Source organism: Colius striatus, chromosome 9 (genome assembly GCF_028858725.1).
Source record: "Colius striatus isolate bColStr4 chromosome 9, bColStr4.1.hap1, whole genome shotgun sequence".
Classification (NCBI taxonomy): Eukaryota; Metazoa; Chordata; class Aves; order Coliiformes; family Coliidae; genus Colius; species Colius striatus.
In genome coordinates this window covers 16,533,522-16,561,231 of record NC_084767.1, presented here as the reverse complement: position 1 = coordinate 16,561,231, position 27,710 = coordinate 16,533,522, and the positions used below count along the sequence as shown (strand labels likewise).

General features: G+C 44.9%; 1 protein-coding gene across 1 annotated transcript; it reads left to right on the top strand.

Moving 5' to 3' along the window:
* Positions 1-260: 260 nt before the first annotated feature.
* TGFBI (transforming growth factor beta induced) lies at positions 261-24,151 on the top strand. Its single transcript, XM_062002316.1, has 17 exons — positions 261-409; positions 5,719-5,817; positions 12,458-12,522; positions 13,384-13,541; positions 14,613-14,777; positions 15,249-15,395; positions 16,030-16,171; positions 16,988-17,200; positions 17,346-17,483; positions 17,730-17,875; positions 18,028-18,164; positions 18,678-18,808; positions 20,706-20,830; positions 21,716-21,818; positions 22,016-22,095; positions 22,864-22,888; positions 23,057-24,151. Exons 1-17 carry the CDS (start codon positions 294-296, stop codon positions 23,107-23,109), a joined length of 2,043 nt encoding a protein of 680 aa, XP_061858300.1. The 5' UTR covers positions 261-293; the 3' UTR covers positions 23,110-24,151.
* Positions 24,152-27,710: the final 3,559 nt, after the last annotated feature.

Sequence of the window (27,710 nt, the reverse complement as noted above, 5' to 3'; positions counted from 1 at the left end):
GTGGATGGATGGATGGATGGATGGAGAGATGGATAAGTGGATGAAGAGATGCCCTTCCCGGGGCAAGGCTGCTCTTCTCTCCTCTTCTCTCCTCTCCCCTCCCCTCCTCTCCCCTCCCCTCCTCTCCCCTCCCCTCCCTTCCCCTCCCCTCCCGCCGGGCCGGGCCGGGCGGCCACCCCACTCCCCCCGCGCCGCCGCTCCCGCCCCCGCCCCGCCGCCGCATTTAACGGGGCGAGCGGCCGCCGCCGCCCCGTCCTGTCCCGTCCCGTCCCGTCCAGTGCGTCCCTTCGGCCATGGCCATCCCGCCGCTGCCGCTGCTGCTGGCTCTGGCGCTGGGCCTCGCCGCCGCCGCCAAGTCCCCGTACCAGCAGGTCCTGCAGCACAGCCGGCTCCGCGGCCGGCAGCACGGGTAAGAGCGGCGAGCGGGCGGCTCTCCGCCCTCGCTGGCGGGGAAACGGGGGAGAGGAGGGAGCGGGAAAAACTTTTCCTTTTACATTTGCACAAATCTCAGCGGGAAGAGGTGACCCCGAGTGCCGGTTCGCCCGTCCCTGCGTTCCGGCCGTCGGGCTCTTTGTGCGGGTGCGGAGCCGCCGGGGCAGGGGCCGGTGCGGGGCAACCGGCAGCTCGGCCCTGCCCCCGCGAAACCCCGGCTGGGTGCTCCCACTAACGGCTTCTTCTTTCTCCCTCGAGTAACATTTTCTTTCTTCTTTGGATAAGTTCCTTCCTTTCAGGATGCAGATGTGATTTTAGACTTCTCAGTCATACTTTATCAATCTATCCCAGTTAAGGGAAAAAGGGAAAAAACATCCCCAGATTTTGAACAGTTAAACATTTCTGTGGATTTATAGAAAAAAACAAAGACAATTGGTTCAATGGCAGAGGAGTGGGCACCAACTTACTCCTTGACTGGAGTCCTCAGTGAGTCTTGGAAGTTTTCTTGACAAACACAATCACTTCTTTCCTCATAAGTCTTCCCAGATAAAGTATACCCAAAAAGTGCATGTAGACCTCTCTTGCCAGATGGACAATATGTTATGGACTGAGTCGTTTCATTGATAGGCAGAAAACTAACCTGGGGTTGTTCTCACTGTTTTTAAAATGTATTGGGAATTAGGAAGGCTGACAGGTCTTTCAGCTGGCTTCAGTCTCTCAGGATGGTGACACTGATTGAACTACAGCTTCCATTTAAATGAATGGCTGGAGCCAGAGCCGTGAAAGGCTTTTAAAAGACTTTAAGTATTGCAATTTGATACATTATCTGGCAGGGATCCAGGTCAGTATTTATGAAAAAGGGTATGCTGTCTGTGTCTAATCAGGTGCAGAATCCAACTGACAAATTCTCAGCCAAAGTCTATTCATAACATTTCAATAATGAAAGAACTACAGCGATTCACATATAGATAGTGAGTCTTGTCCTTCATGTTCTGAAGTAATGTTAATATACAGGTCTGCTGATAGCCCTGAGGCAGAAGTTTCCTCAGGCTCAGTAAGTCAGTGCAGTCCAGGTGTAGGTCAATGAAACCTGTTGGTCCCTGTGCAATTTACAGAGGCACGGGGTAAGATATTGATTGTAGTCCATGGTGGTGCCTGAGATCTTTGGGAGATGTGAAGAATTAGTATTCCCAGGGTTTCCAGATGAATGAAGTTTTGCTGAGATAAACCCAGTGTAGCTGACCACAGCACTTTCCTCACTGATCTGTCTCTGCTGGAGAGAGCAATTTATACCAAGCTAATTTTTAAACACCAACTACATTTTGAACGTTGATTAACGATGTGCCAAAGACATACAGCAACACAAAACCAGCCCAAAACCTCTTGAATGTGAGGCGTGTTGTTTTGCTTGCAGAAGGCAGCTCAGCAGGGATGTTCAACCAGGACTGCCACCCTTTCTGCTGTGAGCATCCCCCCCACCATCAATGCTCCCATTGAGCTGAGAGCGAGTTGGGTGGCAGATTTGGCTCTGCAGCAAAACTTGTACATCTTAATTCACTTTTTTTTTTAAGTGAAGCAGCTGAGAAGTATAGAAGGAATATTAACATTTGAAGGTGAAAACCCAGGAGCGTTCACCCCGAACCCACCCGGCTTTGTGGGCAGTACATGATCCTGGGGAGTTTCATGCACATAGTCATGGCAGGTATCTGGGACTGGACAGTAAGTCCTGCTCTTCTCTGTCCCTTCCTGAAGGGCAGCTCCTGCCCCAGCAGCTCCCAGCTGCTGCCTGCCAAGTGGAAGGCTCCAGCTGAAGGGGAACAATAGGAAGTTTTATCCTTGAGTCAGCATGGCTGGCTGGGAACGGCATGGCAGAGGTGATGAACTCCAACGAGGAGAGGGGAGAGTGTTGACAAATTCATTTTAAGCCAGACTGGGCAAAGGACCAGAACACGCACCGCGGGGAGCCGCTACTACAGCCTGCTTGTGGGAATCATTGATAACACAGCCCCAGGGGGGATTTTTCTGCACTGAGGAAAAACTGGGAAGTTTTCCCCCATCAGTCAGAGAAGGAGCAGCAGCTCTGCAGTGCTGCAGTCCCAGGCAGGAAGGAGGGAGCAAGGCAGCGCCAGGTTCGATGCTGTCCTGAAGGTACAAAGGTTTTCTTGGCAGGCTGCTCCTGGGAATACGGGAGAAGTGATCAAACAAGTCCTTCAGTAGCCAGGCTTGTCAAGACAAATATTAGAGGGATTGTCCACTGCCGTCAGCCAGACGCTGAAATCGAGGCAAGGTTTGGAATTTCGATGTAATTGGAACCATATTTTGGCGCGTCAGGGCTGGGGTAGCTGAGGTGGGCTGAGTCAGAGAGCACAGATGTCTCTCTAAGCGATGATTTGATGTGGAAATTACTGAGCCTGGGCCAGTTTGCACCAGCTGAAAGTTTGACTTTGTGATTTCTAATTTTTTTTTCCATAGTTTCTTTCTCCTTCTCCCTCACCTTATATATCAAAAGGGAATTAAATGCTTTCACGCAGAAGCAAACTACTGTCGCTGGATATAGCAATAATGAGGGAGATGGTGAGCCTAAATCCCTCAGGTCCCATGGGCTCTTACTTTCCCCTCAGGGCAGGATGAAGGTGCCAGGGCTGAGCAAGGTCAAATCCTGCCTCATAAGGCCTTGCAGCAAAGATATCAACAAAGGCTTGTTGAAGTCAAGCCAAGCTCCTGCTGAGGCTGGCACTGGAGTTAGCCAACATATAGGAGACCCTCAAGTTAATTCATGCTAATGATGATCAGCCTGGCCTGTTTTGGAGAGAGTCAGATTTGGGATGCTGGTGAAAAGCAAGTGTGGCCACTGGAAGACTTGGTGGCTGGGCTGCAAACTGCTTTTGCTAATTTTGGTAGGCAAGTGGACAGCAACTTGGTCAAACCCAGTGTGAAACAGGCTGCTGTCTGCTTTCCCAAACAAATAAACGAGACCCTTACAACATAATCTCCAGGCCCCATCCAGAGTTTCATTTGCACAAATGAAAACTCCACCCTGGATGTTGCAGAGATGGGCTGTTGGGGCCCTGATGGGTTGAAGTTATGATTTAAGTGTTTTGCTTAATTATTTTTTTTCCCTCACACCTGTCTGGTGTCCAGTAGTGCACATAGTTTTGATTGCAGAATCATAGAATCATTATGATTAGAAAGACTTCAAGATTATCAAGACCAACCACTAGCCTCACACTGCAAAACCCGTCAATAAACTAACCCATGTCCCTCAGCACCTCCTTTATATCTTTTGAATATCTCCAGGGATGGGGACTCCAGCACCTCCCTGGGCAGCCTGTGCCAGTGTCTAACAACCCTCTCAGTGAAAAAATTCTTCCTCATCTCCAACCTAAACCTCTCCTGGTGCAACTCGAACTCATTTCCTTGTGTTTTATAATTTTTTACTGGATAAAAAGAGATCAACCCCCACCTCACTACAGCTCCCCTTCAGGTAGTTACAGAGAGTGATCATGTCACCTCTCAGCCTCCTCTTCTCCAGGCTAACCATCCCCAGCTCCCTCAGCCACTCCTCATAAGACTTGTTCTCTAGATCCTTCACCAGCTTCGTTGCCTGTCTCTGGACACACTCCAGCACCTCAATCTCCTTCCTGTAGTGAATGGGCCAGAATTGGACACAGAGTTTGAGGTGCGGCCTCACCGGCACTGAGTACAAGGGGACAATCATCTCCTTGATCCTGCTGGTCACACTAGTTTTGATACAGGCCAGGATGCCATCGGCCTTCTTGGCCACCTGAGCACAATGCTGGCTCATGTTCAGTTGCTTTTTGATCAACATGCCCAGGTTCTTTTCCACAAGATAGCTTTCGAGCCATTCTGCCCCAAGCCTGTAGTGTTGCATGGGGTTATTGTGGCCCAAGTGCAGCTTCCAGTACTTAGCCTTGTTGAATCTCATGCAATTGGCCTCAGCCCATCACTCCAGCCTGGCCAGGTCACTCTCAAGAACTTTCCTGCCCTAAAGCAGATCTACACACCTGTCCAGCTTCACATCATTTGCAACCATACTTGATCCTCTCATCCAGGTTGTTGATAAAGATGTTAAACAGAACAGGCCCCAACACTGAGCCCCGGGGAACAAAACTGGTGACTGGCCACTAACTGGATTTAACTCTATTCACTATGACTCTCTGGGCCCAGCCATCCAGTCAGTTTTTCACCCTTCACAGAGTAGGTCCATTCAAGCCATTGGCAACCAGTTTTTCCAGGAGGATGTCACAACTAAAGCATGGTGTTGGTGGTGGGAATCCAGCCTCAATTGAGCTGAGCATCCTCAGGTTGCGTGGGTGTTTGTTAGACCTCTGGCTCAAGCCCAGAGGCAATTGGTTGCAAGGCAACCCAGATCTGTAAATCATATCTCATGCACTGGCCGTGCATTGCCCACACCCGTGGCCAGGGCTGCTGGCCACAAACCACAGAGCCGGTGAGCCAGCCTGAGCAAGGAAATGCTGTGCTGGCCAAGCTAGCAGTGAGTAAACTCCCAACTCCCGTTAGACCACATTTTTGCTCGAAATGACACCACTTCTTAGAAAGCTGAAAGGCTACAGTCAGCTCTTAGTTAGCCACATATGTGATGCCAAATGTCTTCTTTTTTGATAGAGAAGGCGCTCTTGACACTTTATGGGCTGATGTAGCCACACTTAATCCATGCTGTCATACCTGATGTGTTGAAACCAGAGTGAGCAGTGCCAGTATTCATCTTCCCCATTGGCTCAGCATCTGTGTCCAAAACTGGATGAGTCTATCATACAGCAAAAGTACCCATTCTGGTTCTGCTGCAAGTCTGTTCATAGGATGTTACATATCTGTCCTCCGTTATGTCCTAAACAATAAAGGGGGTTTTTGGAAGGGTTTGGATTATTGCATAACTTTATCAGGTTTTATCTGGAGTCCCAAACTGTAAGTGACTGTTCACCATGGAAATACTGACCAAAGCATTATTTTTAACTTTAATTCTTTATATATTGGTGAGAGCTGGAAGTCAAGATTTTGCACCCAATGAAGACAAAGATATCCTAGCAGAGCAAAGAGAGATCTCTTTCCCTGTGTCTTCCACTTCATGATAGTCATCATACACTCAGATCAGTTAATATGACTTGCAGGTCTCAAAGTTTCCTCCTTTGCAACCCCAGCAGGGCTTCTTAGGTGCTCTCAGGTGGGACCTGGCTCCATGCTGGGGGTCAGCACAGAAAAGAGAGAGGCTTACCAGACCCTCTTCTGCTTTGTCGTTGCCGGTAGCCCCAATGTGTGTGCGGTGCAGAAGCTGATTGGCACAAACAGGAAATACTTCACCAACTGCAAGCAGTGGTACCAGAGGAAGATCTGTGGGAAGTCAACGTAAGTACCTGAGTTCTTACTTTTTGGGTCCCCCAAGAAACCCCCATTGCAGGGCTGAGTGCTGGACGGAAGAAGCAGATGGTGTGACACACATGGGATGTTGCAGACCACGGCATGTGTATACATGTAAAGAATAGTTTTAACCTTTTACTCCCTGTGAAATCTGTGTTTTTCTCAGTTGACAAATATGATCCTAAAACACTTGGATGCAAAGAATGGAAAGTACCATGTAAATACAAACTCTAATGGTTTGTTCTAATTGCATTTCTGTATATACTTACAGAGCTCTTAATGCTGTAATGAAGTGTGTACCAGATGTTTTCTAGTACTTAGCTGTGTCTCTTTCTGTGCTAGGCTCAATGCTGCCTGACTAAAAAAAAAGGAAATAAAAGTTAGTCCAGATCTGATGGATATTGGAGACAACATAAAAATCATCTACACATGTTTGCTTTGGAAAGGGAAACAGAAATAAGGGGAAAGAGGTGTCAGTTTTAGCCAGCACTCTCTGATGACTCCACCAGGAAAGTTAATTAGACTTTCAGGCCAATTCCACGTTTAAAATTACAAACAATAATATTCAAGTAGCTGTTGCATAAAGTATCTGTGTAAGCAGCCTCAGGATATTATTCTGAAAGATGTAGTCAGCAGATAATTAAGGAAATGCATGCTTGACTCTGTGCCAGGCTGTAGCTCGGGAGCAGAGAATCTTTTTCCTTGGTGTGGGCCAAAATGGGCTTTCAGACACTGGCCCACACTTGAGCACACACCACCAGTATCAGTGCAAAGATGCCTTGAACAGTGCTGGCCGTGGGGATCAGAGCTGTGGGCCAGGTCTGATCCTGGATTTGGAGGGTCAAGAACAAACAGCAGAAGATCATCTCATGTGTTTCCAGTAAGGTCCAACCTAAATTGTACCTAGATCTATAGGAATATGCTGTTCTTTACTACAGATGAAATAAACTCTGTTTCTGTACTCAACAGCAGATTTGGAGATCTGGGACTATGGTAAGCTGTACTGCTTTTATTTTGGTTGCCTTCATTGGTTTAGCTGTGATAGCTGTCCATCGGGATACGTTTCTGTCTGGTGTTGGTACGGTGAGGAGAGAGGTGGAACAGGAGTTGGCACTGTGCACAGATTTTGGGCTTTCATTATGCTTCTCAGGAATTAATCTAAAAGGAAATTTCTGTACTACAGGAGGCTGTACTGCAGGATGTACCGTATAGTAAGCATGTTTAGTGGTTTCCCTTACATCCAATTGTCTATACAGAGAGAAAAAGGAAGGCAATATTGTAAAAACAACCAACCAACACCCCTTCTGTTAATTCTACAGACTCACCAAACCTGGAAAGACTTAATTTGAGTGATTAGAGATTAGATAGATTAAAGTGGAAAAGAGTATGGCATGGCAATATGGTATCATCATTGCCTCTACTGGTAACAGGCTAGCTTAGTATGTCTCCAAAGAAAATGTAACTCAGCTGTGGATGTAGGATAGCTTTGCTCTTACAGTCACTGAAAGGCAAAGCAATCCAGCCATGGATTTCTTCGCCTTTGAAGCAAATGAGAAACTAACCTCAAGTAACCCAAGTGTGCAGCTGCATTTGGCAGAGACAAACGCATCCACTTATCTCTAAAAAGAGGTGGAAGAACTGGCATCTGGCAGTGTTTCATGATTTCATTTGGGGAGATGGGATGATCTTTTCTAACCTCATTTTATCTGCTATTACCCAAGTGTCTAATGCAATGATGTATTGCTGAGAGAAAAGCACACAGAGCATTAACCTGCCTGTTAACCTATGAGATAATGTTCCCATTACACATGGAATTTGCTCACTATTCTTCACTTTGCATCATCTCCACAATGGGTGTTATTGTTGTCTTCTCTCTTTGTAGTAATTTTTGAGCCTGGGCCCTACTTTGCCCTTTAGCAGTATTTGTGCAGAACAAAAGACACGTGCCTTTACTCAGATTTTCCAGAGGACTCTGGGACAGCTCTGATTACAAATGTTTGCTGGTGATGGCTCCCACTGGACGTGGTGTTCCTGGCATATGGAAGCAATCAGGAGTCATTTGGGCCGTAAGGGACACGAGGCGTTACACTGCACAGCAGTCAAATTCTTAAACCAGTATTAGGGGCCTGATGCTGTGCCATGCTCAGAGAGTATGTGGACACAGGTAAAGGTGCTCAGCATAAACCTTTGAAACTGGCCCGTTGCTGTTCTGTGAGAGGTTTTGAGAATACTAGATGCCTTTAAATCCTAGAAAGAGTCAGAATCTGGCATGTTCATCAGCATAACTGAGTGGAGGCAGCCTTTGCTTGGAATCCACCGGCAGAAGTCGTCTCCTGCAGCTGTGTACTTGGTCCTTGGGAGGATCCACTCCATCAGCCCTGGAGGGATGGTGGAGCTGGATGAGCATAGACATTTTTCTGCTCCTCATAAAAGATTTTTCCCATCTGTGAGAAGAGCAGTCCTGGGACAGCAGACACTTGACCCATCTCACACCTACTTTACATTTGACCTGTCTGTTCTCCTTATTTGCTCAAAGGCTTGATGGTAACACAAGTTGGATGTGTGCTGCAGTTGTAAATACCTGGCTCTAGGAAGATAGTTTTGACTTCTCACCTTTTCCTGCTCTGAGAACTGTTTCAAACAGGTAGTAGGGAGGGAGATCAGTGAGAGACTGGGCACTGCAGAGAAGCAAAGTGGAGCTTCTGCAGAGGTGACTCAGAGCACAGAAATTCACCCCTGAGTGAGGAAGACAGAAAAGTTGCTGCCAGCCTGTAGCATAACTTCACTTCTTCTTGGGCAATTACATCCTGCATCAGGAGATGCAGAGCAGTTTTAAAAAGGCAGTTTTAAAAGTGGAAATGTGCCTGGTCTTTTGTCTTGTCTCCAGATGCAGGATGCATCACTTTTCAATTGCTCTTCCAGGCTTGTGGCTGAGAACCTTACAGGCCCCCTGGGGTGCAGTGGCCCCCATGCTGAGTTACTCCATAACTCTTACCAGAAGCAAATAGATTATGGCTGTAAGGCAGAGGCTGGGTGGTGAGGCTTGGGAGGCTTGCTCCTTGAGCAACATCTTCTGGTCCATGGGGATTAACTGCTTTACTGAGGCTGGATGTGCGTGGTGCAAATTTTGGCTTATATATCAGAAGAGGACTTTTACCTCTTGATCTACTTTTTTTCTTTGTTTTCCTTCTCTTTGCTGAAGTATTGGCTCACACAGTTAGGGAAACATTAGACAGAGGATTTATGTACATTTTTTATCATTGCATTACTTGCTGATGAAGTAAGATAAGACATTTGGCAAGAAGTCTGACATTGCTTTGATTTTAATGAGCACTGAAACAAGAGTGTTTTGGTAATTAGGTAATTTTCCACTGTTGGTTATTCCAATGCCAAAGAAATAGTTTATTTAGAGTATATTCTCATCATTGTGCCTGGGTTTTTTTAATATTTTTCTTCCTCTCTCCTACACTGGACTCATTTTTCCAGAATTAGAGTTGAAACTGAACATGTTTCCACACACTTTTTTGTCTTGGGAATGAAGGCAACTTACTTAAATTTAGGTTTTGATTACTTTTTGAGGAATAACTAGTGGCAGTTAGTTGCCCCTTAATATGTTCCTTATTTTTCCTTTAAAATTAACTTTCCTTTTCTTGTCTGATGTACTTTCCTCAGCTGAGGGAGAAAAAAATACTCTCTGACACTTATTTTACCAAAACAAAGCATATGGGTTTTATTACAGGAAATTATTACAAATGGATCTTTATTCACTAATATATGTCTAAGCTTATTTTTATTACCTTGAAAAATGCACTTAAAATTTAATTTCAGGTCCTAAGAATGAAGCAGCAGTGAAACGATGACAAACAAAAGCCAGGGAGCTTGCTTCTGCAGACACAAATAGGCATTTAAGAGATCCAGCGTTTCAAAACCAGAGGCTGAAAAACTATAGATTTGAGTCGAAATTACCAATGAGGAGGTCAGGAAATTGTGATCAGAGGCATTGCAGAGTGAATGACAAATACTCTTTGTACCAGGGCTTGCTTATTTAACCCATATCACTGGCATCCACTGTGTCCTGGTGTAGTGGTCTATAGCCATGGGGCAGACACCAGGAACAGGGATGAACTTGGCACAGTTCACAGGGCTTTTGTGCAGAATCTGCTGGGTGATGTGGTGCCTGAGAAGTGTTCAGTGCTTTCTCTCTTGAAGTGTTTGCCCCTGCACATGTAAGAGAAATGCTCTTCCCTGGGCAGCAGACTGACTCCAACCCAGCTGGAGGAGGACATGTCAGAGGAGGACTCTTCCCCATATATGAATGTATAGGATACCACAGCACTGGATTCAGATTCCTGCAAGTGAGGCAGAGCACCTTCAGCTACAGCTGTGCTGCTGCTCCTCAGGGGCTGGAGGTGGCTGCAGGACCAGCTGGGAGGATGCTCTGTGCCCAGCCCCAGGTGACCCCTTGACCAATACCCAGGTGCTTTTGAGTGGCCTGAGTGGTCTTGTGTTTCCACCAAGTCCACCAGCCACAGGAGGACAAATGGCTGAAGCTTTTTTTTTCCCAACAGTCCTCATCTCTGGCTCCTTGTAGGTGCAAACACTTGGCTGAGCATCTCTGTGTTCACCTGTCCCTTTGTAGAAGTTTTCTGGTATTCAACTCAAAACGCTACTGTATGAAATGCATACCAGATGGTGCTGGAGGGTCACCTTCAGTGGGTTAGTGAGTCTGGGGCCTCACTCAAAGGAGCCCCTGCACAAGTGGAGCTGACCCCACTGGTCTCGATGCTTCTTGCACTCTTCTAACTTCCCTTGTGGGGTGGTGCTGGAGAGACAGGCAGTGTGGTCCCTCCATCCCTTCCCGGTGCCCTCCCCTCCTGCAGGACCCTGTGTGCGTCAGCGTCCTGCCCCTTTGTCACAGCTCATTCATCTCCAATCGATCTATAAATAAGCCTCTTGAAGCCTACATCAACACTCAGGAATTATTGATGCTGAACTTTGGAATGATTTCTCTTTAATCAGCGATTCATCTTTGATTACACGTCTGAACCAAGGGAACCGTCTAGACTGGATTTAGTTTCTAGGGTGAAGAAAAAAGGAAAATTGAGGCTGAGGGAGGGACATGGTGGTAGGGGAAAGTGTGTGTTCCTAATGAACACGAGACAGGGGGGCTGGGAAAAGCAGAGCAGCGGGGTGTTAAAATCTCCAGTAGTCAAAGGAAGGGATTGCTTTAGGCAAACTCTTTCCCACATGGAATATATAATGTCTAGACAATCAGTCTGGATTTGCTTTGTAATTCTCTTAGGAAACCGTGACACAGAATGTATTTGCTTCTGTCACAGAAAAGCAGGTATTTGTTTCACTTATTGGCTCTTAATTACCCTGAAGAATTCTCTTTTAAACCCCAGACATTGCCACTGTTTGTTAACAGTGTTAAAATGATGACAAATATCTGAAGCTAGAGGATTTTCCTTTCTCTTTGAGTGAATGTGCTGAGGCTCAGCGATACAGCATCCTACTTGTCTCAAATCCAATCAGGAGCACAGAGGAAATGCTTGTCTTTGGAAGGAAGACCTATTCCCTTGCTATTTATAGCCCATCAATCAGATGGCCTTGCTCCTTTCACGCCAAGCGTTAAGAGCAATAGGTGAAAGAACCCCTTGTGAAAAATAAATGGACAACTTCCAGATTGATTTTTTGTTATTTTTCTTTTTTTATTTCCCCTTATTGATATCAAAATATGTTCCAGTAAATGGCCAGCCTTGAGAATCTTTTATTTCCATTGAGTTGCAGATGATGGATGCAACATTCAGGCAGCTCTTGTTTCTTTAGTGTCTGCAAATCTGCAGGATGGCTCCAAGTTCCCAAGATGCAGTTTCTGGCCACTTTAGTTTTAGTGGAGGACAGTGCTTGATCAGAACAGCAGTTTGCTGCCAGAGAGGGCTAGCACTAAGAGGGCTAACAGGAATGTACCTGGTAGCAAAGATGGGTGTGCTCTGGTACTGCCCATGGATGCATGTGCCACCACCAGCGAGGTTTGTCCTTGCAGGGCTTATCCCAAGCCCTTCTGCGATCCTTTCTCCATTTGAGACCAGAGTTGCTCCTTCTGTTCTGGATCTGGCTTGTGGATTTTTCTGTAATGAAGCAAAAAATTTCTAGTAGTGGGCAAGAATGGGATGAAATGAAGTGGAAATGCCTGGCTGGTTTGGTAAAGCAGCTATGCCAAGTTGCAATGTGTTGCCCAAACAGTGTTGCCCAAACAGTGATCAGAGATGACAGCAACAGTTGGACAGGGAGATCCCCAGACCTCACAGGAAATGTATCCAAATGAACCAGCACTTGCAGTGCCTTGTGTAGGTTATCTTTGGACTGTGGCATCAGTTGCCATCCATCCTTTGTACAAAGTCTCCTAGAAAGTGTGAATTTGGAAAGAAATTGTGTCTGCTTTCATTCAGTGGAGGAATTGGCAACGTGCTGCCCTGAAGGAGATAAAAATTGTGATTTGTGTTTTGTTCAAGTCTATATTTCTACTGAAGAATCTGCTTAGAAACACCACCAAATGTGGGTGGACACAGAACTACAGCACATAGAGAAAAACCAGTTAATCTGCTATATCCATTTCTTATTCCAGAGTTATCAGTTATGAGTGCTGCCCTGGATATGAAAAAGTTCCTGGAGAAAAAGGCTGCCCAGCTGGTAAAAATCTGTTTGACGTTTTTTAGACTTCTTTAAATTATACAGCTGCCTAGTAAAAAATACTCAAAGTGGATTTTATTCTTGTAATTTGTGCACAGTATTGCCATGAACAAGTCAAAATGAACTCAGCAGACCACTGTCTGAGTGCCAGACCAGCTCTAAAGCACACAAATGTTCCAGATAACTTACAACCTTGGACATAATGAAACAAATCAAGCAAGGGAGCACCATAGGGAACTACTTATTCCAACAAGTAACAGAGTTCTATTGGAAATACAATATAAAGGCATGATAGAGTAGCAGACAGCTCTGCCAATCTCTGCTCACTTTTTATTTTGGCAAGCATGAGGTTAGCGAAGTTTCATTTAGGAGAGAAAACACGGTTCAGCCAGTGATGGGGGTTGGGAGGGAATTAGCTGGGTTAATTGAAGAAAGACATGTTCTGCATTTGCTTTCTGAACACTTCTTTCCACACAAGTTTGGTGCTGCCCAGTTAACCACGTGAACTGGTGTGGATGGGTCTGTGGAGACTGAGCAGCAGTGAGCTGCCAGCTCCCGACACCAAAAGCCTGAGTACCAACAAGGTTTGGGTAAGAGCAATGAATACCTTTGCTTGCCTTGATTCATATCCATATAAATCCAGAGTGTCTCCCTTTAAACCTGCAGAGATGCAGTAGATCCTGGATTACACTGCTGTAATTGAGGCTGGAGCTGGCAGGCTATGATTATTTATTATCCAATTTATGAACAGATTTGAGGTCCCTGATGTGCTTCATTTCCCTAAGGGTTCTCACCAGCAGCTTTCCTTTAAACCACAGTGTAGGAAGGATGTATTGGGAACATAATCTTCTCTTCTTTCAGCGCTACCACTCTCAAACATCTATGAAACCCTGGGAGTTGTTGGGTCTACCACCACGCAGCTCTACTCCGACCGCTCTAACCTAAGGCCAGAAATTGAAGGACCTGGAAGTTTTACAATTTTTGCCCCAAGTAATGAGGCCTGGGCATCCCTGCCTGCTGTAAGATACAATTCCTCTTTCTCCTCTTCTTCTGGCTTTCTCTAGTGGGGATTCAGATCTGCAGGGGGTTGAATCCAGCCCTGTTTAGTAGAACAGACACGGTCCTGATGTGACTATGAATTTCCAAGGTGGTAATCACAGCATTGGTCCATCAGCTCCAGAGCTGTGTTTCTGAAAGACCCAGCATTGGAGAGCTGTGGATGCTTTCCAGTAGGTGGATGTAAAAATCATCTTCAGTTTTCCCTTCCTCTTACCACTACAGATTGCAGTAAGACCTATGGCACAAGACTTTCCATCCCTTTTGTTTTCTCTTGTTGAGCCTTACTTCACCACTCCGGTTGGTTGTAATTTGTGCCAGTAGCCAGTCCCAACAGGAGCCTCTATAAACCTTCAGCCTTTCTGCATCAATGTATTCCAATGATCAGTTACATATACATTTCCTTTACATTGTTTTGGTTTTCTCATGCTGTGTCTTTTGAAATTTCCGCTCCTGAAATGGTAATTCGTGTCCTGCTGATGCTCTCATCCTAATGAAGCGTCTTTGTGAACAGAGGAAAGTCCTGAATGTACAATTCTCATCCACTTATATCCCACATGTCAATCACTTGCCCTTGAATATGTAGGAACAACTACTGGGCCAGAGAGGGGACATCTTTTTGGTTATCCCCACTACCAAGCCTTTACCCTAAACCTGCACCAGCAAACTCCTTGCAGGGATGATGCTGTTGGGCAAGGTATCCTGGTGTACTGTCCTTGGCTCTGAGTCATGCCTTTTGTTATCTCACTGCTCATAATTGATGCAGTGTTCCCACACAGAAGCTTGCTGCCATTATCCCTTTGTCTGCCAAGGCCAAGGGTGCCAGAGCTGCTAGCTACTCCTGTAAGGCAAAAGATAAAGATTTATGGAAGTTAGAGCTCTTAATCTGCACAGGTGGCCTAAGGCTGAATACATCACTTAACAGACACATACACACACCTTGTAGGCACCTTGGATGCAGTCTGACCTCTTGTCTGTCTCTAACAACTGGCTTAATTGTATTCAGCCCTGAAATGAGTTTTTCTGATTTTCAGGAAACTCTGGATTCCTTAGTCAGTAACGTTAACATTGAGCTGCTCAATGCCCTTCGCTACCACATGGTGAACAAACGGGTCCTCACGGACGATCTGAAACACGGGACAACGCTTAAGTCAATGTACCAGGACCTGCCTGTCCAGATTCACCACTATCCCAACGGGGTAAGATATTGTTATTAAACCTACCTACAGAAGGCAGGTTTGCTTTTCTGCTGCCTTGCAACTCCTACACTGCCCTTGGACCTCCAGGTCTTTGGAATGCTTAGGCTGACAGCTATTGATTTAGGATGCATGTTTAGAAGTAGCTTGAAAAGAATGTTTATAAGCAGGGAAGTTACCCACATTGCTATATGACAGTATGCTTGCCTATGTATTGGTTCTTGCATATTTTCTCATTCTTGATGATTCAAGTCAGACAAAACCACTGGTTGTTTTCCAAGCTCTTTAAACATGAAAGGCTTCAAACATTCTCGACAGAGCATTCTCATTCTCTGTTGTTTTTAGGAAACCACATTTGTGCCCCTGCTGACTCAATATTACGGTGCTTGCTGCGTTTGAAATAGAAAACAGTAGAAACTGCTTTACCTTCTTGGTTTAGTGCGTGTAACACCCCGTGGCTCTTTCCCTCTGCAGATTGTGACTGTGAACTGTGCCAGGCTGCTGAAAGCTGACCACCATGCCACCAACGGAGTGGTTCACGTCATCGATAAAGTCATCGCCACCACTACAAACACCATTCAGCACATCATTGAGACCGAGGAGAGCCTGGAGACTCTTCGGGTGAGTTCCACTCCCAGTGACTGGTCATGAGGAGCTTGCCTAGGTGCTGTGACTCTAAAGCTGCTGACAAAATCCTTGTACCAATATAGTTTATTTGCTTTGATATCAGTGCCAATAGGGTTTTATGGGAGTAATTGTCACCCTACTGTTGCGGTTAGTAAAGAGATGTAGACTGAGTTTGTCTCCTTGCTCTTCTATGGGACTCTTTGCCTTAGGAGATGTTAACTGTTCAGATTTGATGAGTAACAGTTTATTTGCATTGGTATTTGCCAAGTTAAGGAATAACTTTAAAAGCACAGGCGTTTTGCAGTTAGCCAACAGTGGGTTCGGATCTGAATTACTCACTGGAACTACTGTGACTCTTTCCAGGCATGTCAGTGTATTTGAACTAGCTCTCAGTCTGGCCAAAAAGGGCTCTTGTACTCAAATTTGTGGAGCACAAGAGAACCATGGGGCTGGGTCAAATTTATAAAGGGATCAAAGTGCTGAAAGAAGCTATTCAGGACTTTTTTGTAAGTCCTCTGAATTTATAAAAGCCTTAATAAATCTGGCCCTTAATGTGTGCCTGGATAAAGCTGCTGACCTTTATATTCTGGCTGAGTGTGTTTTACCCTCTCATCTCATTTCTCTGAAGGCTGCTGTGGCTGCTTCTGACCTCAACAGCTTGCTGGAAAGCGAAGGCCAGTACACACTCTTGGCTCCAACCAACGAAGCCTTTGAGAAGATCCCACGAGAAACACTGAACAGGATCCTAGGGGACCCAGAAGCCCTGAGGGGTAAGTGCTTGTTTACTGAGCCCATTGAAAGACAGAAGAGTACTTTTCAGTCCGTCTAAATTCCTTCTCGAGGATGTCTGAATGGCTCCTTGATATACTCTGACAAGAACTGCAGTAAACAGATCTGTCAGACTCTAGCCTTTTAAACTGGACTGCCCAGACTTCTTTGCATGTAGACATGGTAGATGTGTAGACATGGCAGAGATAGTGGTATCCAGATATGAAGGAGGGAGCTGAAGCAGTTCCTTTTCTGAGTTTTCCTTTACTAGTACTGTATGCAATACTGATTTTTACCAGTCCAGTAAGATGCAAGAAAACTAGTGTCTAATCAATGTAACTTCCCATGATGAATGAGTCAAATAATCACATGAAACCTTTTGAGCATGGCAAAGTTGTGTAAAAATTACATTTGGTGGGGTTCTCTCAGGTATTGTCAGGTTTGAGCTGAGATGCAAATCAGCATTGCTAGGACCTTTCAGTAAGAGTTATAAACCTCCTAAAATGGGGCATGTGGTGGTAGCTTGTTTCCAAAATCATTATTGTTTACTTCAGTGTGGAGTCCTGATGTATCTCCCACTTCTCAAGAATGTCTGTTTCTTTCTGCTTTGTTTCTCTAGCTTCACTTCTGCTTAGGCACTTTATTTCACAGGCTGTTGAGTTAAAATCAGCACAATTTAAAATGACAGCTCATCTTTTGGAGTGGAGCCCTGTACAGTACATAGCAGAAGGCCTTTGCCATAAAACGGGAACCCTAGAAGCTGCAATAATTTACTAGTTGATTTTTGCAGCTCACTAAGACACTTGCCTCTCTTACAGACCTGTTGAACCATCACATCCTGAAGTCAGCCATGTGTGCTGAGGCCATCATCGCTGGCCTGACAATGGAGACTCTGGAAGGAACCACCTTGGATGTGGGCTGCAGTGGGGAGGAGCTGACCCTCAATGGGAAGGCCATCATTGCCAACAAGGATGTCCTGGCAACCAATGGCGTCATACATTTTGTTAATGAGCTGCTGATCCCAGACTCAGGTACTGTTGCTTCTCTGTATCTTTCTGTTCCTTTTCTTTTGTCTATTTTACCAAGGCAATACTGGATTTAGAAGGTGTAGATATTTTGTAGCAATGAGTGGATTGTCTTTAACACAAGGTTTCTATGTGTTGCTTTTCTTTTCAGCTAAGACTCTGTTTGAGTTGGCACAAGAATCTGAAGTCTCCAAGTCTATGGACTTTTTCAGACAAGCTGGTCTCAGTTCTCATTTAACTGGCAGTGAGCGAGTGACCCTCCTTGCCCCAGTGAATGATGTATTCAAAGGTGAGCTGGGGAGTAAATCTCTTTCTTCCATCAGTTTGGACACACATTTGACACTCCTGAAAGTCTTGAGCCAAGTTTCAGTTCACAAGCATGCAAATCCTTTCTCAAACACCTCAGCTATCAGCAGTGGCATCTTGCTTTACTATTAAAAACTTATGTGGTTAATACTCTGTGTTTGGACATTTTTTAGTGTCTCCGTGGTCATTTTAAGTGAATCACTGGTTCTTTATGTACTTTTTGCTGCAGATGGACGCCCCGTTGTAGACAGCAACATGAAAAACTTGCTTCTGAATCACATTGTTAGAGACCAGCTCTCTTCTAAATATCTTTACCATGGACAGAAACTACAGACTCTGGGTGATAAGGAACTGAGAGTTTTTGTGTACCGCAATGTAAGTTCTTGCAGTGCTCGATATGGCTGAATGGTGCTTGATGTCTGTAATTTTATGTCTGTCACGTAAAAAGTGGCATTGAGCATTGTGGAAGCATCTCTTTTGAAGCATATGCTAATAAAGCCCTTTATTTTCTGCAATTTTGTTTGCAGAACCTTTGCATTGAAAATGCCTGCATTGCTGCCCATGACAAGAGAGGAAGGTTTGGGACGCTGTTTAGTGTGGACAAAATGCTGACCCCTCCGTCTGGCTCTGTGATGGATGTCCTCAAGGCAGACCATCGCTTCAGGTGACCTTTCTGCTGTTCCTTAGTGCTAGTTAGGAGCAGAAGAGCTGACAAAGCAGTTTCTATTTATTATGGATCATAGTGACAACTATATATTTTTTTTTAAATGTAGAAAGACTACCCAAAACAATGGTCTCCTCCCTAAACCATAGGGAATGAGACCTCAAATAACCCTCCAATGAACTGTGAGCCAAGACTGTGTGTTCCTCCTTAACACAGTAAGAAGCTGGCTCCGAAGCCACCTCCGCACATCAGAGCCACTGTGGTCAGACCTCTCTCTCCTCACTACCATTTGGTCTTCAAAGAGTCAGCAGTCCCAAGTTGCTTTGCCATTTCTCAGGTGTTCTGCTTGGATAGGCTTATTTCCACCTAATCAACCTTTTGGTTAATTAGTTTGCTGGATCTCAGCAGAATTTTGCAGTTCCAACTTCACAGCAAACTTTTAAACACAATATGCAATTGCTCAAAGACCAATAGTCATAGTTTATGGTGAAGCATTTTCTGTTTGTTTTGCAGTACGTTGGTGGCTGCGATCCAGTCTGCAGGTCTAACAGAGAACCTGAACAGGCCTGGTACCTTCACAGTGTTTGCTCCAACAAATGAAGCTTTCCGAGCCATGCCCCAAGGGGAACTGAACAAACTAATGGGTGAGCATTTCTAGAGCATTTAAATGAAGAGCTGCTGTGTGTCACTGGCTGATGCAAGGGAGGAATGACTAACTTTCTGATTCTCTGACACTATCTGTTGCAATGGGCTTCCTACACAACTGATTTGAATATGCCCCCTCCAGCAGAAAGCTGAGGATGGGCAGTGGCACTGAACTCTGACTCGAAGTATGGGCGTGAGTTTATACTTTCCTTGGAAGATGTGTTTGTGGTGTGTGCTGCAAACTTACTATGGCTTCAGTTTAGCTGTGCTGGCTGGTGTAAGCACAATAACCCAAAGCTGTTTCTAGAGGAACCAATGAGGTCTCTGCCTTTCTTAGAGAGAAAAGAAGTGAGAATGTGGCTGTCAACCACATAGGACTGGGGTGTCTAAAGGAAGCTTTGCAAATTGAAAACACAGTCTACATTCAGCCTCAAGTTATACTGTATGAAATTTAAGTAGTAAAAGGATGGAACTGTTGCTCCATCTATGTGTCCATGGACAAAACAGGAAGTTTGGCCTGATCCTGAGAAGACAACAAATATTGCAGTCTAGCATAGACGGAGACCGATATCCTGAGTAGCACAAGCTTGCAGGCTGGATGTGGAAAGAGTCATGGGGACCTTTAATAACACTCTAATGGATAAGCAGCACAATCTTTCATCTTGTTCATGTTGAAAACTGGCTGTGGTTGGAAACAATGTCAGGTATTTGAGTGTAACGTCTTCTCGTCATTAAAGCCCAACCAAACATTGACATCATAATTTGGGAAGCATCTGCCCATGGTAGCTGGTTATCCTTTTAAGTGCAGGGATGAGGAACTGGTCATATCAGGCTGCGCATCCAGTGTAGCGCTTCATATATAAATATCTCAGGATTGTTTTGCAGCTATTGTAAACAGCTGCAGGAATGAAAGATCCCAGATGTGGACACTTCAGACGTTCTTCTTTTTTTCACACAAATATTTAGCTTATGCACCTGGTGAAGAAGTGAATCACGCTGGTGAGGGTATGCAGTGTGAACCATGGCCACCCCAGAACAACTGCAATGGAAAAAGCTCTCAGTGTAGGTCACGATACGAGCATTGGAAGAAATAGTTTCCCTTGCAGAAGGAGTTGCTCTGTTTTTGTAGATTTAGGCCATCTTTTCTATTAGCTGTTCCCCATTATCTGTCTGTGAGTTTTGTCAGTGATGCTGCACCTTCTGAAGGAGAAGGCGGAAGAGAGTTGCTGTGCATACCACTGCCTCTTCTGGAAAATAGATGGCAAAGGGGAAGCATTTATCATCTTAAAATCAGTTTCAAGGCATGGCTAGATGAATAGAGACCCAGTGAGGTGAGGATCTGGCCAGCAATCTGTGAGCCATTAGCAACGTTTCTCCTGCACTTATTCCCTTCCTACCCAGAAAACCTGCAGTTTCAGCCGTGAGGATTATTGCCAAGTGATGCTGGCATGGGTGAAAGTATTGACATTCATAGATACCAGAGTGCTCTATCTACTTCCTTGTTTCACAGAGGTCTTTTTTTTTTCCCGTAGACTTCTTTGGGAAGTGAAAGCAGCAACAGAAGCAGATTCATGCTGTGCACAGCTAGAGGATGAGGGACAGAAAAACCAAGAGATAGAGATTTCTGTACAAGGCAGGTTTGAGATGTCCCAAAGTGGGACACTGGAAGAGTGTCCTTCCAGACCTGCTGAGATGCTGACCTGCCCAGGCAGGAATGACCCCAATGTCCTGACCAGCTCCAAACAGGGTCCTGCTGCCTGCTCTTTCCAATTTTACATTTTTTCCTTGCACTTCCAGGAAATGATGGTATTTTCCATGTCATTTCATTCCAGCACATGATATACGGGAAGCAAATGCTGATGCTGTTTTGCAAATGTTAATGATTTCTTGTCCCAGGTAATGCCAAGGAACTTGCCAACATCCTCAAGTTCCATGTGGCTGATGAGATCCTGGTGAGCGGTGCAGTTGGTGCCCTTGTGAGGCTGAAGTCCATGCAGGGAGATAAACTGGAAGTCAGTGTGGTGAGTCAACTTTGAGGGGTTGTTACGGTCAGCAGGGCTGTGATCTGTGTTCAGCTGTCTGTGTCGAGGACCAAAGTACCTCAATGCTCATTTGTATGGTGTGGGAACCTCTTCTGAATGTATGCACAGACCCACCAGTGTTTTCTGGGCTGTAGTGGAGGGACTGTTGCCATGTGTTCAATTTGACAAGCTGGCAGGCTTGAAATGTGCTTCAGCTTTCTCCCCAGAAGACCAATTGTAAATGATTTCCAGGAGCTGTTATAAATTTAACTCTGAGTCATGGGGGGAAAAGCCTAAAAAAAATTAAACAAATAGCTTGTTCAGCTAACATATCCTTTTTAGCATAACAAAAATAATCTCTGCATGAGTCCCCTTAATGCAGCAGGATTTATTGAGATGTATGATTTCATTCCACAAATTCTGCACTACATCAAGAAAGTGGAGGATCCTCTATTGAGAAAAAAAAGTGTTTCAGATAGTAAATGATTTAAGACCCACTTTATGCATAAGGGAGAAAATGCAGGGCAAAAATAGAAAGGCCAGTGATTCCAATGGCATTGGATACTGCATAGCCAATTAGCAGGCTACATTCTGCCCATGTCCAGTGCTGATTGCCTCGCCTGATGCTACCTCCATGGGGAACTGGTGGATGTACTGGGCTACTGCAGAAAGCCCCTGCTCTGAAGCTGGCCAGCCACTCCAGGGCAAGCTATAATTTGTTTTTATTTACTCCATAATTGGCAAGAGGAATGAGAACGCCTAGAGCCATCCAGTAAATGAACGAATGAATGCAAACTGAGGGGTTTTTTAATAACACTGGAAACTGCTGATGACAAAAGTTTCTCATTTTCTACTTTTTTTTCCTTTTTTCTTTTTCCTGAACAGAAAAATAACGTAATACATGTCAACAAGGAGCCTGTTGCTGAGAGCGATATCATGGCCACAAATGGTGTGATTTATGCCGTGAACTCTGTCTTACAGCCACAGGGTAGGTCCATGGTTAGAAATGTCTGGAGCCACATCATTAGAGCAGAGTTGCTTTGGGAGGGAGTGGTGACACATGGCAATTGCCTCAGTTTATTGAGAAGGATTAGCCTGTTACAGCACTTTCAATACAATGTAATGAAAGGAAGCAGCCTCTGTGCTTTGAAGACTATTTCAGTGCTATCTGTGTCCCACCCTTAGCTTCAAGGCCACAAGAAAGAGGTGATGAGCCTGCAGATCCCGCATTAGAAATCTTCAAACAAGCATCTGCGTTATCCAAGGTAAAAGATAAAAAAAAAATCTCTCACTGTAAAACTACTGGAATTACATTTTGGTAATAGTAATATTTATGTAATATTTAGAAGTTTATAAATGGTGGGTGTCAGCAGGTTGGGACATCCCTTTTTTCTACTGTATCTAGCAACAGGACAAGGGATAATGGGATGAAGCTGGAACACAAAAGGTTCCATTTAAACATAAGAAAAAACTATTTCATTGTGAGGATGACAGAGCCCTGGCACAGGCTGCCCAGGGAGGGTGTGGAGTCTCCTTCCTTGGAGGTCTTCAAGACTCGCCTGGACATGTTCCTATGTGACCTGATCTAAGTGACCCTGCTTCTGCAAGGGGGTTGGACTAGATGATCTCTAAAGGTCCCTTCCAACCCCTATAGAATGGTAGAACGGTATTCTATGAGTAGAGATCAGAAGATAATGTCGCATTCAGACTTTGACTTCCAAAGAGAGTGAGTGTATGTCTTTCATGGAATGACTGATCCTCTCTTCTTGCATGACTGCATTATAAAGGAAAGAACACATTTTGCAATGTGAAGCCTACAGTTTGCAGCTCACTGTGAATGTAACCTTGGCATGGTACTTTGTGTCAGCCTCCAATATTGTCTCTGGTATTGAGGAGTCATTCATCCATAGTTTTTTGATACCTAGTATATCTACATATATATACCTAGATAAGTATATTGGTGTGCAAACTGTTCTTGTATCTGACAGAGATTTGTTGTATTTATGCAAAACCTACATTTTCTTTCCATGCAGGTTTCTCAGAGGAATCCTCGACTAGGTAAAACAACTTCTCTATCTTGTTTCTAATTTTCTCTGTATGTCCCTGTCCCTTGAAGAGGGGTTTATTCTGTTGTCTTGCTACGAACAAGATGTAGCGTAAATGGGAGGGAAGAGGATGGGGAAATGCTGTGTATCTGTCCCACCCAACGTGGCCTTCTCCTTGCAGCACCTGTGTACTCCCGGTTACTAGCGAGGATGAAGAGCCCAGGGGCATTCTGAGCCGTGGCGTGACCGTCGCAGTCAGTGCCTCCATCCCATCCCATCCGCTCTGGCTGACAGCTCCAGAGAAGGACAGAATCCTTTGTAAAAAACCAAATATCACCCTTAAATTTATTTTTGTTTCCAATTAAATGGATAGGAAAGATGAAAAGCCATATATATATGTATATATTTTAAGACCATTTTTACTTGGGATTGACTTTAAAGTTCCCACGCTGAGGGTAGGTTTTGGTGGGTTTTGTTTTGTTTGGGTTTTTTTTTTTTACAAAGTAGTCACTAATTTGCATTTTTGGGTCTTCATACATATGTACAAGGGCAGGTGCTTAATTCTTTGCTGGTTCAGGAGCTTAGAGATGCTTAGAACTCACCTTGGTGCTGTCTCACTGGGGGAGACTGGAAGGGGCTGAATTGAAGCCTCTTATCCGGGCTCCCAGTCCAGTGGAACCTACTGGCACTGCAGACTCTGGGATCTCGAAGTGGAAAGATAGGTATGATCTCACTGAACACCCTATCCAAACCAATGCCAGAATTGGGAAATTTTCGGCAGAAGGACTTGCCAAAAAATCTGTATATTCAGCTTTCTGAGCAAATACATCAGCCAGAGCTGGGCAAACAGCAATTTCTTTGGAGGAAGTAAATGTCTTGAATTCATTAACCATTACCCAAGCAATTTTTTTCCTGTTTTTTTTTGAGGGAGTGGGATTATTTTTTTTTTTTTAAATAAGCACATGCTTCTTTCTTCCCCTGTGTTTTAGAAGTCTTCCATGAAATTCTGAACTGAGGGTTTGTAACAAAAGGCTCTCTATTGACATTGAGGAAACTGCATAATCATAAGCTATGGTTTGAACTGTTCTGTCAGTTTTGGGGTTGTTGTTTTTTAAGTTGGGTTTTGTTTATGCCTATGGGTTTTAACTGTCCTGTGTTTTGTTCATGAGATTGCAGTGAGAATTCTCCCTGGCTCAAGCCTCCCAGTAAATGATTCATTTTTAATAATGGTTGGGTTTTTTTAATAAAAATTAAAAATAAAATCAAAAATATAAATATGACAAGTGACAATAATGCTTGTTTGGTGTTTTGTTTGGTTTGAATTGCCTGACGGCACAGTTTGACAACCTGAGCACTGGGAAGGAGGGAGGAAAAGCATTTCTCCTCTTCGATCCCAGCCTGTCACGGTTTTTTGGCAGTACTTTCACGAGCCCAGGACAACTGTGTGCATCCCTTGGGCTGCATGCTCATGCACCTTTGCCAGCAGCTGGAGCTCAGCGTTCTTTGCCATAATGTCAACAGCACTGATTCACCCCATCAGGGCTTGACACTCACTCCCCAGGCACTTATTACTTCAGTGAAACTCAGTATTATGAGGAAAAAAGAAGAAAAATGATATCAAGTACAGAACACAAAAAACTCAGCTTGTATTGGTCACTCTGGATGACAAACACTGGTAGTTTTTCATCTATTAAAAGCCCAAATTGAAATTTCATATACTGTGAGCCATATGCGTAACTCAAATGTGTGAAAATTAATCAAATTCTTCTTATTTCCATTCCTCAGTTCCCACCTCAGGTTTTTATTTTTCTAGCATGAAGCACTCCTGTTACTTAAGGCTAGAGTGGTGGATAGAAAACCCTTTGAGCCACCTGTTCCCCACAGCCCAAGGAAAAAGGGTTGTATTAGGGTACCAGCTGCTAGAGGAGGCTCAGCTTTTTGTAATTAGAATAATTAATTACTAACTCCTACAAAAAGCCTGAGAGAGAGAGGGAAAATCACCTTGCATCTTGCTCAGTAGTAGCACATATAAGTGTTAAGGTCTTGCTGTTTTGTTTTACTTTGTTGGCTTGGGGTGGTCTCAAGTAGGTCTGATCCTTATCTAGGTGAGTACCTTCCTGCTACCTCCTTGTTGTCTGGCATGGTGACTAGTCATTCATTTGCAAAATGAAACCACTTGTATAGATGGGAGTAGGAGAGACTTTGCTTAGATGTGTTTAATAACTCCAAGCAGTTCCATTTGCTGAGCGAGCAGTTTTCATCTCCTGGGAATACAGTCCTGACTTTCTCCTATGTAGCTTATAGGCTAGTGATGTTGCAGTGATGATCTCCTTTATGTTTTGCATCTTGTCTGACTTTTCTAAGCTTGCTTTGAGCAGAACACCAGATTTGAGTCAGCAGAGTTTATAGTAGCTAGAGATGCATTATCCTTTCAATACAGTTCCCTTCTTACTATCTCCCACTGGAGAGCATCCTCTGTGACCATCTGTCAGTGCTCCCTCTCTTGCTTCTCCTACTGCCTGCTCCACTCTCTGAGCTGCTGTGGGTGCCAGCAGCAGCTCCCCACAACACTGCAGACTAAGGGCTGGTATCCCTTTTGTGTTGCCTCTATCATTTCCCTAGGATCCCACATCCTGGGAAGCCATCCCAGGGTGCCTTCTCACCCACTCTCTAAGCTGTCTCAAGATGATGGTTCATGTTGGTAGAAGCTCTTGAAAACTGAATTCCCTCCCTTTCCCTCCTCCAAGTTAGCTTCTCACCCCAATGTAGTCAGAGAGAGTTACCCAGATGGCTTAGATAAACAGCAATGGTTGAGCTGCTTCAGTTGATCAGCAAGAGCTGCATCTCTCGCACTGGTTCAGTGATGCTTTGAGGGTGTCTTCCCTCATGGATCTTCATACAAGGAAAGGTTGTGGGAACTGGGGCTGTTTAGTCTGGAGGAGACTGAGGAGGGATCTTATTAACACTTACAAATATCTAAATGGTGAGTGTCAGGAGGTTGGGGCATCCCTTTTTCGATGTTGTTTAGTAACAGGACAAGGGTAATGGGATGAATCTGGAACACAAACAGTTCTGTTTACACATAAGAAAAAACTATTTCACTGTGAGAGTGAGGGAGCCCTGGCACAGGCTGCCCAGAGGGGCTGTGGAGTCTCCTTCCTTGGAAGTCTTCAAGACCCGCCTGGACATGTTCCTATGCGACCTGATCTAGGTGACCCTGCTTCTGCAGGGCTGTTAGACTAGATAATCTCTAAAGGTGCCTTCCTGCTCCTACCATTCTGTGATCCCTTACCCCCCATAAAGGGAGGGTGGGTGCTGGCAGTCATCCCAGCAAGGGGACGGAGATGTTATTCCTTCAGCCTTCAAAGGATGCAAAGGAAGGAAGCAAGAGAAGAGCAGCTGAAAGATGGGGAAATAAGGAGTGCTGAGATGAGGGGAATATAAAACTGATCTGTCATCTTCTAAAGAAATACTTGTAATTTTTTTTTCAATGTGACAAAAGGTGGAAGTGAAAGGAAGAAGGAAGTTGCTGGTGCTAAGGAGAAACATAACTCTCCTGGGGAAGTGCTGGCTGAGGGGCAGACAGCTCTCATGAGCCTAGCTGGGTCTGGGAATCTGAGGGATGTCCCAGCTGAGGGCTGTGGTGGGATGGAGGGGCTGGGGCTCCCCTTGGTACCCATCCCACAGCTCCAGGAGTCTCCAGACAGCAACATTCTTTGGGGAGAGGTGGCAAAGCTGGATTAAGGTGCTGCTGAGCAAGGGTCCAGGCTGCTGCAGTTGCAGAGTCCCTGGGGCAGCTTTGGGAGAAGCAGTATGTTTAGGGTTAGCCTTTTCCTGGCAAATAACACTGGGATGTTCAGCACATAAGCTTAATACACCACTAGTTTTTGGTTTCTTATGTTGTCAGAGTATTTACACCTGAAATCCAGAGTGTGTGGGCTCATGCCACTATGAGCTCAGGCCAAAACTGTCTTCTGCAGGAATTCACTTGAAGGCTGAGGCAAAAAGAGCCAAACTGAGAGCAAGTAAGTGCTTTTGGACAATCCTGCTTTTTTTCCTCCTTTGGAGTCAAGAGTGTTTTCCTACTGATAATTGCAGGAATGTGCAGCTGCCCCTGTTTACTTTTTTAGAATAAAGATTCCTTCACTTGCACGGCTCCAGTTCAACAAAATAATTAAATGTATGCAGAAATGTGTTTAGGAAAAATACAACTTTTAAATGTGTGCTCCAAGTCCTGAAACCCTGCTGATGCCTAGTGACCATGGCTGGGCTGGTACTGGGAGGCAGCTCCTCTGCCCCCTGAGCATCGGTGCTCTCCTGGACTGGAGCAGCGAGAAGCAAAGCAATGCCTCTGAAGGGCTGGAAAAGCAAATGGTGAATGTGAAAAGCTGCATTTTGGGAAGCTTAATGTGGTGATTTTGCTCATTTACATCAAGACAAGAACCAGACATACTTTTCTTCTAGAAAATTCTGTTACTTTCTGGTGGCCTTCTGCAAATACATTTAAAGCAAGAGAAAAAGCAGTGCTGTACTATGTCCCAGGAGAGATCTCACATGCAGTGCTGTAGTGGAAAACATGTGTTCTCCCAGCATCACAGACCTCTCAGAGCACTGCTTTTTTGGCTTACAAAAGAGGTTTGGCATTGACTTACCCCAAGCACTGGGACTTGGGAGGAGGTTGGGCCAGGAGATGGGTGATGGCAGCTCCCTACACCTTTGTGTGTCAATTGCTGGGCAGAGGCTTGAATGAAGCCAAGGCATTACAGCCAAATGTACTGCAGAGGGGTGAATCCTGAGTGTCAAACTTGAAGATGGGGTGAAGCCACTCACATGCC